The 18457-nt window shown below is 42.1% G+C and overlaps 1 protein-coding gene across 3 annotated transcripts in view; it reads right to left on the bottom strand.

The window, feature by feature from the left end:
* The window catches only part of TACC2 (transforming, acidic coiled-coil containing protein 2), a 138148-nt gene that overhangs the window by 102701 nt on the left and 16990 nt on the right, over window positions 1–18457 (bottom strand). For 2 of the 3 annotated variants that reach the window (XM_014945288.1, XM_014945287.1), the window contains exons 4-5: window positions 17725–17784; window positions 8220–8389 (exon numbers count right to left, since the gene is read on the bottom strand). In XM_014945288.1, coding sequence (XP_014800774.1) covers window positions 8220–8389; window positions 17725–17784 — 230 coding nt within the window. The remainder of the gene's footprint in view (window positions 1–8219; window positions 8390–17724; window positions 17785–18457) is intronic. The other variant, XM_014945289.1, reaches the window with a different exon arrangement.

Below are 18457 nucleotides of genomic sequence, written 5' to 3'. Positions count from 1 at the left end.
GTTTATTTGTTTCATGTCAATAAAGAAGCAAAGAAGGTGAAGCAAAGAAGAAAGGCAATTGGTGCCACTGGGGTTTCAAAGCCATGCAGTACATGCACTGAGGAGCTGATAACCTGCTTTCAGACCACCAGCCAAAACCAGCAGACACACATCACAGTGATTTAAATGCTTGTTACTCTGGAAAATAATGTCCCCAGTCTTACCTGACAGCCCCCACGCTCACGGCATGCATTTTAACCATCCCAAACTCTGTCTTAGTTAAACGTGGGGAGAGGGGACACACATCTCACAGGGAGCAACATGGGGAAAAGTGACAAAAATAGTGATAAAACCACCACAGTCCCTCAAACAATGGTTTTTCATTTCTCTTTCTATGAGAATACTCTGTGCAGAGCTAACGGCCGTGCGACCCGCAGTGACTGCTGTTATCTGGCTGTACATTTATTGTGTGGCAGAAGATTAAGAAGGGCCCATCTGTTGAATGTTGTCTCCAAGTAATCAGCAGAGCTGGTTCTCACCAGAAGGTGAAAGGTCTCACCTTGCCACCCAGTGACACACGCCCAGTGAGCTCATTTTATTGCACTGTTTGATTCCAGTGCATATAAGCTATGGCTGTTGGTATGATCCCTCTCCCCACCCATTACAGATAAGACAGAAAAAAATGGAGATGGAGCTGATGTGGGTGCATTAACTGCAGAGAAGAAGGAGGAGTTATTTTTAATATTTTTTCCACTGTGTGGACCTCAGTTTCCATACCTAGGTCTGTAGAGCTGATGTGGGTGCATTAACTGCAGAGAAGGAGGAGGAGTTATTTTTAATACTTTTCCCACTGTGTGGACCTCAGTTTCCACACCTAGGTCTGTAAGTGATGGAATAGCTTAACCTTGATGTTTCCCTCACCTCCCTTGGGAACCCCGGGCGTATTTTCATCGCCTTAGGGAACACGGAGTGAAAGATCAACTCAAAACTGAACATGGAGTTGTACCTAGGTGCAAGGGGCATCGTTGACTTCAGCAGAAAGAATAAATCCCTCCCCCTTGCCCCGATCCAAAGCCAGATCCACAGACAACACGCTGTCAAATGCTGGAGGTCGGTGTGATGGCATCACGCTCCGGTTCCATCGCTGCATGAGGACTGGTGGCTCCTGGTGAGCCCATCCCTGGAGCTTTTCAGAAATTCCCAGTGCCCTACCAACTGGAGTTATAAAAGATGCTTAAAACACCTTCTGGAAGGCCGAGCACAGATTGGATTTTAAGTAATCTCCAGCAATCTGAGAAGCCTCTCTCCCCTTCTCTGCCCACACAAAATACAGGACTGAAAAGGGAGTCAGTGAGGAGCTCTCGGGTCCCTGCAGTTAAAATCTGTGTTTATACAAACACTTCCCCTTCAGTGACTCCCAAAGCAGCACTGAAGCTCTCGAGCTGTGCTACAGGACACAAACTGCCCTTCCCGGGGGGGTCAAAACCCCTGCTTATTCTGAGAACTGCCCAATGGAACGATATCTTTCTGAGAGGGCTGCATGTAAAACTGGACATGAGCCTGTCTTAGACCCTAATAGCCTTCTTTGGAGTCATTACAACAGAAAATAAACTAGTCTTTAAGGAGATATTGAAATTTTCCCCAAATCTAAGGTAAAATATCTATACCACACAATTATTTTATAGCTTAACCAAGTTTCAGCAATTCTTGGCATCAGTTCATACATTTAATTTATCTATACCACACAATTATTTTATAGCTTAACCAAGTTTCAGCAATTCTTGGCATCAGTTCATACATTTACTTTATAACACAAATACATTTTATTTAAACTTTTAAAAATTCTTTTGCCCCATTATTTTTTTTTTATTTTTCTAGCACCTGGAAAACAACCATCCATGTAAAACTGACTCTGGGAACGCCACAGGTGGCAATGCAATACCTAAGGTAAAATATCTATACCACACAATTATTTTATAGCTTAACCAAGTTTCAGCAATTCTTGGCATCAGTTCATACATTTACTTTATAACACAAATACATTTTATTTAAACTTTTAAAAATTCTTTTGCCCCATTATTTCTTTTTTATTTTCCTAGCACCTGGGAAACACCCATCCATGTAAAACTTCCTGACTCTGGGAACACCACAGGTGGCAACACAATACTGGGTGTTTGTTGGATCTCTGACAACATGGGGCATGACAGGACGTGAGCAAACAGCAGGGAGGTGCCACCAGACTTTCTCTAAGGAAGGAACAGACTTTATCATTTGACATTAATTTTGGACTCAGGGACTCAATTAGAAGAGGAGGGGCAGAAACCACAGCACTGAACTGGGGAGGGGATGGCAAAGGGGGAGTCAGTTGCCATTCCAGCTTTTCATTCTTGTTGCAGAATGAACTGCAATTAGTTCTGACCGATTCAATTGCTCGTTAGCAGCCCCATGGGTCATGCCCAGGGTCTGCAGCCCGGCAGCGTGCCCCTGTCACAGGTCTGGTGTCCGGGGGGGAACAAACGTGGGTGCAGGTTCAGGGATTGTGTCAGGTCCCTTCACCTCTGTGAAACTGAGCACTGGAAAAAGTAGAAAACACCACCTACAATTATACTTTCTCCTTATCACTTATCTTTAACCTCTGATTCTTTGCTCGTTGCTAATTCCCTATGTCAACTGAGTTATGAAAAGCAGAGTAATAAATCTGGGACTGCAGCATTGCTCATGTTCATCACACAGACCATACGTCATTATACATTTGCATTTTACAGATTTCAGCTGAAGTTTTCCTAAGATCTTTACAATTATGACTCCTTTGTTACATTAGACTTCTACTTGTTATTAAATACAAAACAGTACCTAACCTGTCTGAAGTGGTTACATTTTTTTGGATATGATTGCTAAAACCACCAACTACCTACTGCCAGGCTGGTAGCAACTTTGCAAGGAGCCCCAGCAGTAAACCTGGGACTTGGCAGGCTCAAGGGCAGAGGACAAAGCGATGAACTAGGCTATCCAGCATCATGAACCAACTAAAACAGTTTGTCTGGTGTTCAATAGTGCTGCAAACCTGTCCATTTTACTCAGGAGCAGGTGAAGGAATTGGGACAACTTTGTAATTAATGTACGCTGAATAGAATTAAAATGACAGTGCCGGCATGTGCTGTGACAGCAACTTCAACCCCAACTTTTGGAATGCAGTAGTACATATTCATCATCTGTGCTACTTCAGCTGCTTCAATGTTTTATTTAGGACATCACAGAGAATTGAAAGGTTCGAGTTTACAATCACAGTAAGACATGTCCAGACTGATCTGTTTGGATAACTCCATTTATTTTTCTCCTTCTGATTAGATAACAAGGAAAATTATACAGGGAACAGAACCTACATCTTCCTTTTCATTTTCTGTAATCTTGCTTTTCTGCCTGCAAGACTCTGCTGGGGTTCGACAAACATCTGTTGGGAAGGACTTAAGCACAGCTGATCCTGCTTTAGGGCAGGAGGATGGACTAGATGACCTCTTAAGGTCACAACTAGTCCCATTATCTTCCAACTCTTTTTGAAGGGAGTAACACTACAGGGAAATGACACCACATGCTGAAGATAATTCCCCTGAGTAAAACCCAATCTACATGACAATCTATTAGCAATCAATAATTACCTGCAGGGAGCATGTATTTTCAGACAACCCATTCACTACAATCAACATGATCCTAAATGCTGGGTTTTTTTTTTTTAAATACAGGAAAATAATATGGGTTCTCTTTTGCAGTTACTTGATCTCTTTTGTTTGTAATCTGAATTTGCTTGATATTGTTGAGGGAAAAATTCATACTGGAGGGTAGTATCTAAAACAAAACCTGCAAATGACAAAGCGTGAAAGAACGAGTTCCTCGTAGTTCGCGTAGTGCTTAGGGTAGAAAGAGTCATTTTGCTGGTAATACTTGCTGCACATAATTGATGAGATGTGAAAAAAAAAGAAAATCCAGCCACACAAAGGCCTAGGTACATACGTAACTTGAAATATTCAAGAGTCCCATCAAACTCAAGAGTTATCAAAGGGAACTTTTCCTTGTTTTAGAAGTTAGGCACACAATTAAGGCTTAGCAAGTTCAAGGCCCTACCATACTGACCAGATGAATGCTATCCTTCCAGTTACATCATCAAATAACAATGAGTTAAATCTTTATAAGTCTAAAGGGTTTGTTTTGCATCAATAATTACTGAGAAATTGCTTGTTTGGAAGCACACTGCAAATTTACTGATTAATTTTTAATACCTGTAGTTAACCTCTTCCACCTTCAGAATATATTGTGGCAAGTTTGAATGATGCTGGAACAATTTAAGAGCACTGCCCAGTTGCTAAGGTGTTTATTAGGACGGCACTGCCTGGTTTGTGTTTAGGGTGTGAAGCTATAAAGGATGTTAAGAAATCAATGATTTATGGTGCATCTCCCATGAATACTTCTGGATTAAGAGCTGTACTCAGTTGACCAGCCATTAACACTTGAGGTCGCAACCTGAATTACCCTGTTTCACCATCCACAGCAAAGGTAAGTTGGGAAGAGACGCCCAAGGATGTTAAGCCTACTCTATAAACAACAAGAAATGATGATCCAGCAGAAGAAAATTGTAGGTAATTTAAAATTTCCTTTTATTCCTCTGCTTTCCTTCTAAACCATGGAACAGTTGTTGGAAGGACGGGCAGCTTTTCCCATCCAGTCACACTTATGAGGGGAAAACATCGAGTGCTGAAGCCCTTGAAACCCAGAGGTCACATACGGCGACGTAACTCTGAGCCCCGGTGATTATATTCCCAGGAGCCTGAAATCTGAGGATGAATTTAGAAAGCACGGAAGGGGACAGATGCACAGCCAGCTCGGCAACCACGGCACACGTAGAGCTGCTTCTCAAATGTTTCTGTTTCCCCTGACACACCAGAGATCAGCGTCTACATTTTGAGGTTACACATTTGGACACACTGTACTGGAGGACTCTAGTTAACTTAAAGAATCCTGCACTTTAATCTGTCCCTAAGAGGTACTGAAAGCTAATTAGGAACACGGAAATAATTTCCACATTCCCTTTTTAAAAAAAAAAATTAAAAAAAGTCAGAGTTGTAGAGGCAGGGCAAGTCACTATTGGAACTTTTCAGTGTAAACAAGCACATGAGAAATCCATCATCGCTAAAGGGCTGCGAACAGCAGCCAGCTGCCCCCACCCTCCCTGCACGGCTGAGCTTTCAGGAAAAAGTGAAGCAGGAATAATGATCTATATGATCCTCCTGGGAACCCTCCTGCCCTCCTCCCCCCACCCCCAATCACTTTTCACCTCCTTGTTTCATACACAGAACAAAACGCGGGGCCGGCAATATTTTAAGTGTGACCCAACGACGTTATTCTAACATTAAAAAAGTAAGCTGTAACACTGCTGCAGCACGCAAACGTGGCTGGGTCTTCAGTTCCAGTCCCACAACGGGCTCCTGGTCTCCATCTGAGATATCTGGAGAGGCAGCAGGAAGCACGGCACCGTGGGGATGGCCCCACAGGATGTGTGGCAGCTTCTTTCTGCGGCAGCTCTTGTGGGTCCCACAGGATCTGTGCACAGCTCAACAGCCGGGAGAGCAGCCAAGGTCATCCATGAATCATAGAATCATAGAATGGTTTGGGTTGGAAGGGACCTCAAAGATCATCCAGTTCCAACCCCCCTGCCCTGGGCAGGGACACCTCCCACTAGACCAGGTTGCTCAAGGCCACATCCAGCCTGGCCTTGAACCCCTCCAGGGATGGGGCATCCACAACTTCCCTGGGCAACAAAAAGCATTTATTCCCCCAAACTGTTTCTGGCTGGGTACTTTTCTGGAAAAACTGCCTCTCTGGGGTAGAGTTGTCCAGCTCAGGATTCCCCAGGTGTTTCCCTCTGCGTGTGCGCCAGGAGAAAGGCACAGGGACATCCCCGCAGGCACCAGGACAAAGCCTCAGCCTTCCTAACTGTCCTAGTCCTTCAGCATTTTTATTTCACACAGACTAATTTACAGATTAATTGCTGATGGTGTCACATTTCAGAATACAGAACCAGTGAGAAACAGGTAAAAAAATATTGGACTGAAGTGCAGTATTTTAGAATGAGTCACAAATGTTTTGAATTCTAAAACATAAAAATTGAAAAGTGACTGCAACAATTTAGGAGAATTTGTGGAGGACAGGAGAAAGCCACCCAGAAGACTGGAAAAAAGCAAACATGGTAGTTTTCCACACAGAGATACTCCAGCCGAAGATGGCAGGTCACAGGCTCTTAAGGCTCTAGGAGTTCATTTCAGGGTGGAAAAGATGCATCCCAAGCAGCACACGGGAGCCAGTTAAAAATAAACAGCCTGGAATCTGAAACTTCAAAGATTTTCCGTTTATTGTCTTTGTTTCTATTTTGGCAGGATATAACCTAGAAGCCACTAAAACAAGCATGTGCCAGCAGTTTCAGGAGTAAGGCTAAATAAAAAACAATTAAGCTCCTGCCCATCTAAGAAGTTTTCTGAAACAAGAATCTTATGAATCCCTTGGAGCTGACTCATCTGACGAGGTTCCCCCTCATCCTATGGCTCCACTCCCTGATCAAGAGTCCCTCCCCATCTCTCCTGTAGCCCCCTTTAGGGACTGGAAAGGGCTCTAAGGTCTCCCTGGAGCCTTCTCTTCTCCAGGCTGAACAACCCCAACTCATAATGCCTATGCTAATATTAAGAAAACAAAAAACAAACAAGCAAGACTGCACTTGCTGCAGCCAAACCACAAATATTGAAAACCCAAGATAACCCCACCCCACAGTCTCCGTTATTACCGCTCCATTCTAACCCTAGCTTGGACAGCTGAGCGTGCTGGGGGGGTGACAGCGTAGCCTTGTGTTAATTAACTGTACTCAGCCCATTGTTTCAAACCACATCAGTGTGGAACTACTCTCTCCTTCAGTTAGCTCAGTCTTCCAAAAGGCCACGTGCAAGAATTGCTGACGCTCACGTAAACCATCACCCAGCTCAGCTCCAGTGTCTGTTATTTTTCCATTCATGCTTAATCCTCCTGTACCTGCTCGTAGCTGCAGCCTGGAATTGTGCCTCCACTACAATCCAGACCCACAGAGAGAAAATTATCTGGCCCACTGCCTTGTCAGAGGACTTCTGGCTTCAGATCAGGCTCCATTAACCATTTATCTCTACCGTCGCTACCGAAGGAAGAAGAGAGATACTCGCTACTTTGAGATTAAAAAATAAAATGTATGGAAAAGCTGCTGTTCTGAGCCCTACAGTGTGCTAAAGCACTGTTACGAAGAACAGCAAGTTTGGAAAAAGAATAGCATGGATACGATGATTTGAGGGTTAAATCCTGTGTCACCAAAGTCGCCAAACAAATCTTTCCGCAGTGACTTCTCTAATCTTAAAGACAATTCATGAAAACACTTTAAAAAGTACCCACAGCCTAAAAATCCTAGACATTGATCAGCAAGTTACGGCTACTCCTTCTAAGTTGTATTTATGATTCTATCCCGGGTAACGTTGATGATCTAGAAAGTGTAGAGCCCTACGTTAAAATCATGCTGGTATTAGATAACTTCTTCATTGAAGCAAACGAAAACCCTAGTCACAAAATTCAAGTATTCAAGTAAAAAAGCATTAATGCCTTGGACAATATATTCCCTTTGAGATATTTAATACAATCCAGATTATGTTACCTTCTGCCATCCTTAATAGCACTGAAGAATACCTGAACTCCAAAAGTAGTCCTATTTATTTAGTGTCAGGTTTAGGACGTTTAGGAGAGTGCAATTAGCTGGGTTGGTACTTTTTAGTGGGATTGTTACACAGAGCTGAGCGCAGCATTTTGCAATTGTTTACAATTACATCTTTCTTCACAATCATATATTACTACGAAAGACTCTTCAACGTTTCTCCGACTCGGATGAGAGTTTATTAGTAGGAGCAAAAAGCATGGGAAGTTTAGGTCAAGGGTTACTCCAACAGCTGGGGCCCTGTTATAGCTGTGCAGCAAGGCGAGAAAGGCAGGTTGGTAAACAGTCAGTAGTCACGTCTTGTCAGGTTATTTTGAAGACCGGACCATCATCATCCATCAGGATGATCGATTTGGAAAATCACACAAAACAGATTTTGAAAAACACAAGAAGTGAAACGTAACAAACAGCCCCAACTATCAGCAGCAGCAGGGCTTCGATGCTATCCACAGGAAGAAACTTCATTTCTTACCTTGTAGGTCCTGGAGTTGTCGGGGACACGCTCCCAGGCGGTTGCACAGCAGCAGGAAGATCTGAGATGTCCTGACCTCCAGACCTTTCTTCGCTGTTTTCCTGAGGGCTCCTTTTTAACCCGTGCCCGTGACCAGGAGGTTGTCCTAATTCTGAATCTTGTGGAGTGCTCTAAAACGAAAAAAGAACAATTTAAATAGCTACTGCTATTTTGGAGAATACATAAGCTTCAGGAGTTTCGTTCTGCCCACTCACAGACAACTTCTGTGGTAGATTTCACTACTTCACTACTACTACACTACTTGCAGGTTCCAAAGCCAAGCCTTTTTTCTTTCTTAATGACAGAAAAACAGAAGGAAGTGGTTGATCCAAAAATAAATACTAGGAAAAGAAGAGGGAGAGAAGAATGCAACAATTGTTTTAAAGCAGCCAGGGCCTTTGCTGACCCAAGGAGGGTATCATCTTCTCTTTTTCCAAGATTGGCAAATACTTCCTTGCTAAGCAAGTTTAAAATGAGAAAGGATGGAAACAGGCCACAAACTTTGACATTCATAATATTAGCAGTATCTTTGGAGTCAGGTGAGAGATAGTGCCAATGTCAATCAAGACCCAGCACTTGAGTCCAAGTCCAGATTCCTTCCCTCCCACTTCAACAAAGCTCAGGATGCCTCCCAACTGACATGAAGGGCCTGACTCCTCATCACACTGCCTTTCTGTAACAACAGCTACAGGGAGTGCTGCCGTTTCTGTAGGAATAGCTACAGAAATGCTATTACACAAATGTGATAATGATGCATCATCTCTTCTCATAGGTAAATATTTGCCTGGGATCTTCAGATCTTCCTCCATGGAGACATGCCTTTACGTGAGTGGTTTTTTTTCGTGTGGGTTGTTTTTGTTTGTTTGTTGTTTTTTGTTTGTTTGTTGTTTTTTCTATTGCAAACTATTGTTTTTGCTCCAGGGAGGAAGAGAATCCTGTGCAAGTGCCAGGGCCGTGACCTGATGTGCCTGCAGATCCCTGGGGTTCTACAGCACCCCTGGGGGGCTGCTTACAACAGGTAGTGGCACCTTCCTGCTGAATTTATTTTGGCAGAAGAGCTGGTAAGAGCTGCTTTGAACAGCAGTCGATGATGTTCTTCAAGTACAACAAAAGAACCGGAGGAAAACAATTAAGTGTAAAGCAAAAATTAAGTCTGAATGAAGAAGCTCCATTTCAACTCCTCTGGCACATCAAGCAACAGTGAAAGAGAAGGAAAACTGCTTCATCAGATCACCCTCAACGTACAGTCACTGGTTTAATTCTTAACTGTAAGTAAAAAGCCTAAGGCACACTTAACATAAAGACACATCAGTGTATGTACTGACGATGAGAGAACCACTTCAGAATAACATCACAGATGGAAAGCACAGTACACAATTCCAACTAATCTCTTGGGTGTTTTCACTCTCAATTTTTAGGTTTATTTTGTTCTAGAAGTGGTCAATAAATGGCAGAAAGCTATTGCTTACACAATCACACTTCTCTGCGTGAACACGGTGTGCTCTCACACAACCAGAGGCTGCTTGTGATCAGAGCCAGGGATGAGAGGACACCCAGTGGACAAGAAAAGCCCATGTAATGAGCAATTGAAAAGGTCAGGGCGCACTGAAAATATAAGAAGACTTCCTTTAGACTTAAGGCAAATTTGATTAACTCTCATATCCTCTGCCTTTCCCTGGAGGAATGCCTTCACTACCGCTTTGTTTGCAAAAGTCTCCTTTATCACACCGCTTTCCGCTGGGATAGACCAAGGGCTCTTGGTTTCATGATTATTAAGCACTTACCCAGCATGTGCTGACATCTGGCATTTGGAATATTTATCTAAATATATATGTTGGCCCCGAAACCACAGCATACGGCAAAAAAATACTAGAACGTCAAGATTTACACAAGGAAATTTGTCTCTCCCAGCCAGAAAAAAAAAATAAAAATAGCACTCAGTTAGCTTGCAGGGCTCTGATTTGCTCTTGGTGCTGTGTTTTGGGCAGCTTTGCTTTTGTTTGCATGAGAAAGTTTGCCTGGAGAATTTATTTCAGCGTGCAGGCATGTGTGCGGAGAGAAAGAACTATGAAAAAAATGCGCTATTAAATTAATTATCAGGGAAAAAACCCCAACCAACCAAAACAGTGCCTTCTGGAGCCGTATGCGATCATGCTGGAGCCTGTCCACGGCCCAGTCACCACTCAGAGACCACCAGTATAACCCAGAGGCCACCCACTTGCCAGTAAGCATTTAGAAAATGCACCAAGCCAAGGTGGGGGTATTTATATCTTGGCAGAAGACAACTAGAATCACAGAATTGTCTAGGTCAGACGTGACATCTTGGCATTTAGAAAATGCACCAAGCCAAGGTGGGTTGGCAGAAGACAACCAGAATCATAGAATTGTCTAGGTCAGACGTGACATCTCGTATCATCTAGTCCAAACACCAACCTAACACATGGGATTATCATCTAGTCCAACCACCAACCTAACACATGGGACTAGGTGTCCCCAACCCCATGGACAGTCAGTCTTCAGAGCTTGCACTGGCCTTGACCCAGCAGGGAAGCAGGAGGTTGGTAAAGCCACAACAAGCCACACGAGGTGACCACAAGTGCCACGCTCTTACTTAGTCCATGTGTCACGTCTTACTGCGAGAGCTGCAGTTGGGTCAGTCTGGGAGGTGAACATACTGGCAGCCAAATGAAGAATCATTTTCAGGCCACTTGCAGACAGAAATGATCACTTCTCCTTTCCCAGCAGGGCAGGGAGGGGAGGGAGAACCACAAGAAGAACCCCGAGAAATTAGGCCGATTTACAAATTTGTCCAGATGCCTCCAGCAGTTGGCAAGAGCACTGAGAACTAATTCTTTATTTTTCCTCCTTTCTACTACCACCATCTCAAATTTTCTTCAGCTGATTTGGGTTCTAGGCAGGAAGAATGCCTCACAGCTCTCTTCAGAAGATGGAGAGCTGCATGCTTTGTCCTTCTTCTAAAGCCTCTGTCATATTCCATTGGCAGAAAGGAACACAGCAAAGAATGAAGGCATTAATCTACTGCACTCTCAGTACCCACACATTGCTTCTAATTAATCTCTCTTTCACAAGATTGGCCACTTAACTCAAAGGGTGCCTTTAGGCTACAATCCTCTGTCCTCCTGACCTGCAGTCATCCCACCTCTGGAGTGTAACAGAGGTGCCTCCTGCACACAAGTTTCTGAAGTAAAATCCCTCTCTGTGCAGAGAGCCAGTATCCTTTGGATCATCCCTCCAGAGCCAGGAATCCCACAAGCCACACAATTACTGATAGTTAATCAGCAACACGGGCTCAGTCATGATGCTATAACTGACAAAGAAACACTACTCACCAGCTTGTCACACAACAAATCCAACAGCCCGTGGCTACCAAAGCTCAAACATCACTCACAAATACAAGGAGACCCAACCCAGGGGTTACATCTCCTGGCTCCAAGGCAGTGGTACAATTATTGCAGGACAGTTTGAAGCTGTAACGTGGCATTAGGCTAATTTGTCATCGACTCCCTGAGTTCTGTGAGTCTTCACAGAAGATTTTGGGGTCAGAATCATTTTGGTGGAAGTTTGCTGCGTTTTACTCTTACTGTTCATCTCCATAATTCACAAGTGAACTACATCACACAGAGAGTTAGTGCCTGCTCTGCCTGAACACCTCCTCTCATCCCAGCTGGGATGTTCCCAAGGGAGACACAGGGAAGGGCCCGTGTCCCAGGGATTTTTACCAGCTGTTACACCACATCTTAATATCTGAATAAAACCACCCGGGAGAGGCAGATGGGGAAGGCACAGAGAATGATCACAACAAAACAGGTAAATTACCTGCACTGTTTTGAAGACTACTTCTAACATTTTCCATAAGTTTTTTTTTTTTTGGAGGGGGGGGGGAATACTGGTGAGGGGTTTTTTTGTTTAGTTCATTGGTTTTGACTTTTTTCTTTTAAAATAGTTTTGGGCTTTCAGGGATCTAATAAGTTGTAGTTCATCTCCCAGTTACCCCTAAACAACCGTCATTGGCCACAGAAAAATCTTGACTCTTGTTCTTCCAGTTCCAGACATGACCAAATTTAACATATATTAAAACAATCTTTGTAACGTAGCTCCTGTTGGAGCAGAGAGAGGAGTTTGAATTGTTGTCACTATTCTTTCTCTTTTTCAAGGCTGTCAGGTGTATAAATGATCAAAAAGGAAAGTAAGGCAAGAGCACACATGGCCAGGAAAGTATATTTTCAAAAGAACCTCAAAGGAGGATTTTAACAATAATCTGAAATAAATCTTAATGTAGTTATTCAAATGTAAAAGGAACTACTAATATTCCAAGATATAGGAAAACTTTGCGTATTGGTCTGCTACATTTAATGAATTAATTTAACATCACAAAAGAACATGCTCTGTGAATCTATGCCAGCCAGCAGAAAAGCGTAATTCAATTTCTCTATCAAATTTTTCAAATTTAAGCTAGTTATGCAAATCAGGTGCTAAACTAGCTTTGCAGAGCATGCTTTTTTATTTTTAATTAACATCTGTGAAAACAATTAGAAAGACCATGTTTTGTTGAAAAGTATCATCAGAATGCTTCTGTTAAATAAATTACTTTCGAGGTTTCAACACATACAGCCTCTAAAGTGATTTACTACAGAAGCTTGCAGCTGAATTTGCTCCATGTTTGTTTCAAATGTAGCACGCTCCTTTTCGAAGGGGATTCTGAGATTATAAAAAGTTACTTAATTGAAAGACTTAGAGAAATAATTATATGAAAAATCAGAAGGCGGAGGTTCTAAGCAGTTTTTTCTTTAAGTCTATGATAATTAAAAAAAACAAGAACAAACAAACCAAGTTTGTCCCAGAGAGTGTACAAAGAAGAGAAGGAAAACTAAACAGCCAGCACTTTTTTTTTCTTTTAGGCAATATGAATAGAACAGATTCTCCTGAAATGTGTAATATAATTTGCATTAAACCTTTCCAGAAGCATTGGATTCTGCAAGAACACAAAGTAAATCTACGGGATCACTTTATGTTCCTGAGCAGGAGCTTAAAAGTTAAAAAAAAAAAAAAAAAGAGAACTCCATTGAGACTGTAGCCAAAAGGATTATGTGCACTGCTGTACTCTGGCTAAAGTTATCATACCAGAGAGAAATTCCTTTAATGCTAGATGGGATGGGAGCCTGTTCACAGCCAAGCTCCCAAAACACAGGCTCCCCTCCCAGTTCAGAGCCCCAGCACCAGCCCTGGGCCCAGCACAGCCCTGGAGCCTCCTGCTTCCCCACCAGCCACCAGCCTCCTGCTCCCAAAGCACAAAACAGAACTGGTTTTAACACCCAGAATTCACACCAAACCCCTCCAAATAACTGATCTTCCCTGGATTCCCCTTTCTTGCCTCCTTTTACATCTGCCCTCTGCAGCATTCCTCCATTATACACACATCCTTTTATAGCCCTCGCTGAACATGCCAGAGCTCTGACTCGCTCAAAGTCATCTTTGAAGAGTTACATTAAGTTTCCATTCCCACTAATTCCCTCTGGTTATTGGGAGAGGGGAGGGGGGAAACTGGAACAAGCCTTTACACGTCCCGATCAATAAACCAGAACTTACCTTTGATTTTTCTCCATGTTTTCCATTACAAATTGGTGGGATTTTTTTGGCTTTTTTTTTAGGTTTTTTGGGGAGGGGTTGTATTTTTTTTTTTTTAAATCTGCCTAAATTGGTGGGATTTTTTTGGCTTTTTTTTTTAGGTTTTTTGAGGAGGGGTTGTATTTTTTTTTTTTTTTTAAATCTGCCCGCTAGAAGTGTTGTTTGTTATCCCCCAGCACTGCCTCCTCGATGGGAGCAGGCAGCGGGGGTGCAGGTGAACTCCAGGACATGGAGCAAAGTCCAGCCCCGTGGTGCCCGAGCTCTGGTTTCAGGATGAAGAGTAGAATTTTAAGTTGATGCCTTTTCTAATTAAAAACCTCAAAGGGACAGGAATGCAAAAATTGGCATTTGGTATCAGTTTCATTTAATCTGCTGCTTACAGATACAAGAAGCAAAATGTGATATTTTAACAATGGTATTTTTGAAACATTCTGGTTACAACATCTATTGCAAGCACCTACGACCTTTTCCTAGAGAAAAAGGGTTGCTTTCCCTCCTGGGAAATACCTCCTGAAATGACTCTGGCTGCGACCCTAAAAATAAACACTCGTGTGTGTGTGTGTGTATGTGTATACATATGTTTATATATAGTCATCAGCTCATCCTTGGCTTAGCATTCTCCACAGAGTACATGACTTCTCTCGGCTACAGCAAGAGCAATTCAAATGTTCAGGCTTCATTGGTCATGTTTATGGCCCTTCCCATCCACTGGCAGCATTAAAGTGTTTATCTCCAGATCCTTGTAATGTCAACATAAGTGGCTTCTTAACAACTTGCTGCTCTGTTTAAGCCCTAGTCAGTTTGAACATACGTAGCACAAGTCTGGGCTGGGCTAAATGAAGCACAGATACAATTTCAGGTTCTGGGTAACCTGCTCTTTCCATCTGTTTTTGTGATCCATGTTCAACAGGCAAAAGAAGATCCATCGTTATCCTTGGAACTGCACTAGTCTCGCTGCAGCTTCTTGTTTTCCTTTGTCCCTTTCCTGACAATTGGGGGGCTGGATTATTTCGTTAAGGATGGCAGGTGTGTGAGATACAGCAGGAGAGAGAGAAAATAAAATTGATGATTTTGGGAAAAAAAAAAATCTTCACCACATAACCTGCAGTTTCCAGTCAGTACAACTTCAGCTGAAGCAGCTTCTGAGGAGTGGAACACTTGAGGAGATGCTCTCAGATTCATATGAGGTGCTGTTGGAAAAATCAGCTCCACGCTGGGTCCTAAGCTCTGTGCTGCTCCCCAGACAGTGGTGTTTGTTGCCTAGTAATGTCTAACTACCCACAGCTGTGGAAAATGTAGGCACAACATTTTCACACTATTTCTAAACGGCGGAATGTAGTAAATAATTATAGAGGTTCTTTATAAATATAAAATATTTTTCTTTTTCATCTGTATTCATACATGTACATTTCCCATGGTGGTGGCTTTACAGATGTGAAGGAAGCTTTAACCATCAATTCAGAAGAGAAGGATAGTCTTCTAGCTTCCTTTTGACTGTGCTTTCAAATTAAAATCCCCATCACAACTTTGAATCTTTATTCTTCTTTCATCCCCCTTCCCTCATTCACCGGGAAGATGAGAACAAGTCTAATAATTACTCATTGCAGTGAGAAATGTCCCAGAATTTGCTGCATTTGCATAAACGGATGTATAATTCCCTGAAACCAGACAATGTTCTTTTTGTGTAAACTCAAACCAATGCTTGGCGTTACTCACCAGAGAATATTGGACCAGTAGCAATTACCATTGGAATTAAGCATTAACGAGTACGGTGACTGGTGACATGATGTAAGCACCAGTAATGGCCATGCTGGCCTTTAGCCAAGGGCCAGTGACACCCAGTTGTGGGCAAGTGTCGACGGGAAGGATGTGGAACAGCTCCACTGTCCTGTGCACTCCCCATGTGCAGTGCATGAAATGGAAGGAAAATACGAAGGAAAATAGTAATAATTACTTAGAGAGTAAATGTGGTGAATCATGTGAACACACCAAACTCAAACACCCATGTAGGGTAACACTGTACCTCATTAAAATGCTGTAGGTAAAATTATTATGCAGCAAATTGGGAATGTGTTTTTGCTCCTAAATGAATATAAACAATGGAATGTACACAGATGTTGTTGCACTATTCAAAAAGTATGTAAACACACAGTACGAGCACCAGAGCTGGGAGGAATCTGCCCAGTTATCAGATGTGGGAATGGAGACCAAAGGCTGGGAAGCTACTCATGTGCCCAGCGCATTCTCTGCCAACCCCCATAATACTGGGATCTGAATATGAGAAAGAATAATAATGCAGAATTTTAACTGCAGAAAGTGCAGGGGTCAGATTTGTTCACAACAATTAAACAGAGAAATCCTAGCAGGAATACAGCATGGCCCTTCAGACAGACTCTACAGAAGCTATGGCCCCTCTGCACCTCTGCACGTGTTGCCCATCTTACACATTTCACAGTAGAAAACAAACAAGAACAAAAAAGATCATCACACCTTAGATTTATGTTTAAAGAGAACCAGACAGTAACATAGATGTGGAATAACCAGCTTCAGTTGCCTACTTACTTATTCAGAAAACAAAGCAGAAGAAAGGATAAAGTAAAATATATAGAAATAACTTATGTGGTAGCTGACTTTGAAATTCCCTCTTCGACTGTGGGGCAAAATACACACTGCTAGAATTTCAATTCAGCAGCAGTTTCCACCTTCAAAGAGCTTTGCAATTACTTGGTAACTTTTGACTTTTTTGTAATCATGAGAAAGGCTGGGAAAGAGGACAGCTCTCTCCTCTTCAGAACTTCAGAGGGCAGCAAGAATTAAAACCCTGAGTGAAAATCATTGCATATTAGAAAATACAGCCTGTTCTAGCTTCAGAAAACTTTGTGCTCGTTCTTCCTACCATACAGAAATATGAAGTTTTCAATTTCCTCCACCCATCCCCTTAAAATTTCAATTTAAACACATTTCTCTTCACGTGGAGTTCTGCTTTTTAAGCAAAATGCACCTTACAAATAGCTTATATTTAATTCAGCATAAGCCCAACAAGCTGGGCCACTGTCAGAGACCCCTTGTTTGGAAGCCAACTTTGCCATTCTAAGAGAGCAGGGCACAAACCTAAAATCTCTCAGCAGTTTGGGCATGTGCTGTTATAGCAAAGCAGAATGTGGTCAGTTCATATAAAATCACATTATTAAATACACTGCTGGCCCTGGCCTTATTTTATTTATTTATTATCTTCACTCATTTCGACTAAATTTAGATTATATCTTCCTCAGAGGTTGGCATTACAAGACTCATTGGGTATTTACTTTTTCTCTAAGTGCACAGTAGCACATTTATTCCACAGACCTTCTCTCTTATTAAATGAGTTCTAAACTTAGCCCAGGCTCTCCTGTCTCTAATGCAAACCATGTGTAGGGCTTCCAGATGACTCAGCTGAGAGCCAGAACTGGGCAAGGGTGTTCTCTGATAAATACATAAACAAAACCAACAACTCATGTCAATTGGTACTCAGCATTAGAACAACACCCACTGAGCTATTTTAATTGTGTTAGAGTTGGAAGAACAGGCAGGATGCAAAGAGGGTCAAAGACAGGCCGTTTCTCTAAAGCATGGATTGCTAGCAAAGGAAAAAGTTAAAAGAAACTAGATTTTTATTTTTTTTTTTACAACTTGCTGAAAACTTAAATGTAAAACTTGTGAATTTGCAGTCAGCGTCAAAAAACACAAAAGCCAGAAGCAGATGCATAAGAAAAAGAGCAGCCAAGCTTGATGCTAACGTTCTGAAATGCAAACCATGCAAACCAGTTTCATCATCCACTACCTGCTGCGCTCCTTGGCTCGGTGGGATCAGGATGACTTTATTTGCATTGGGAACTTCTGACTAAAAATGAACATATTTAAATGTTTTAGTGGCTGCGTGAATTTGCACTGTTCATTAAGCCACACTCGTTCAGCAGATTAAATGGCGTTTAAAATTTTATTACTACTTCTTGTTATTTCTGTGTTAGTAGTGACTTTTAAAGTACTTTGGTTTTCTAGCATTTATTTTGCTTTGGGGTTTTTTGGGGGGGTTTGGAGGGGTGTTTCAATTTGTTTTGGTTTTTTACAGTCTGAAAAGCAGACCAGAAGCTTACTTTCCTTATTAGAAGAGTTTTTTATTACATTCCTTAATAAATTCAATAACTTTTAGGGAAAGTCTTCTCAGCCTCAGAAGGACTCCTGGAAAAATGTGAAATTTGAAATGGCTTTCAAAAACTTCCGAAGTGAAAGCTGTACACGTTGGAGAAGAAATGCTCATTCCTTAGTTACAAGAATTAACACATTCGCCTCTTCCCAACCCCTGAAAAAAGTTGGGACCAAATCTTAGGCTAAGGATACAACTTGTCCAGAAAAACAACAGAACAACCAAAAATTATAGAAAATTTTTCTTCTATCTGGTTAATTTGAAATCCTGATTCCTTTGGGAGGGTCCACTTTGCAATGCACAAGGTACTGCAGGTCTGTACTGGGTATTTCGTTGGAGAAGAAATGCTCATTCCTTAGTTACAAGAATT

This window comes from Calidris pugnax, unplaced genomic scaffold, assembly GCF_001431845.1.
Source record: "Calidris pugnax isolate Ruff unplaced genomic scaffold, ASM143184v1 scaffold89, whole genome shotgun sequence".
In the NCBI taxonomy this organism is placed as follows: Eukaryota; Metazoa; Chordata; class Aves; order Charadriiformes; family Scolopacidae; genus Calidris; species Calidris pugnax.
Note: the sequence above shows the minus strand (reverse complement) of the source record. Positions and strands in the feature narration are given on the sequence as shown.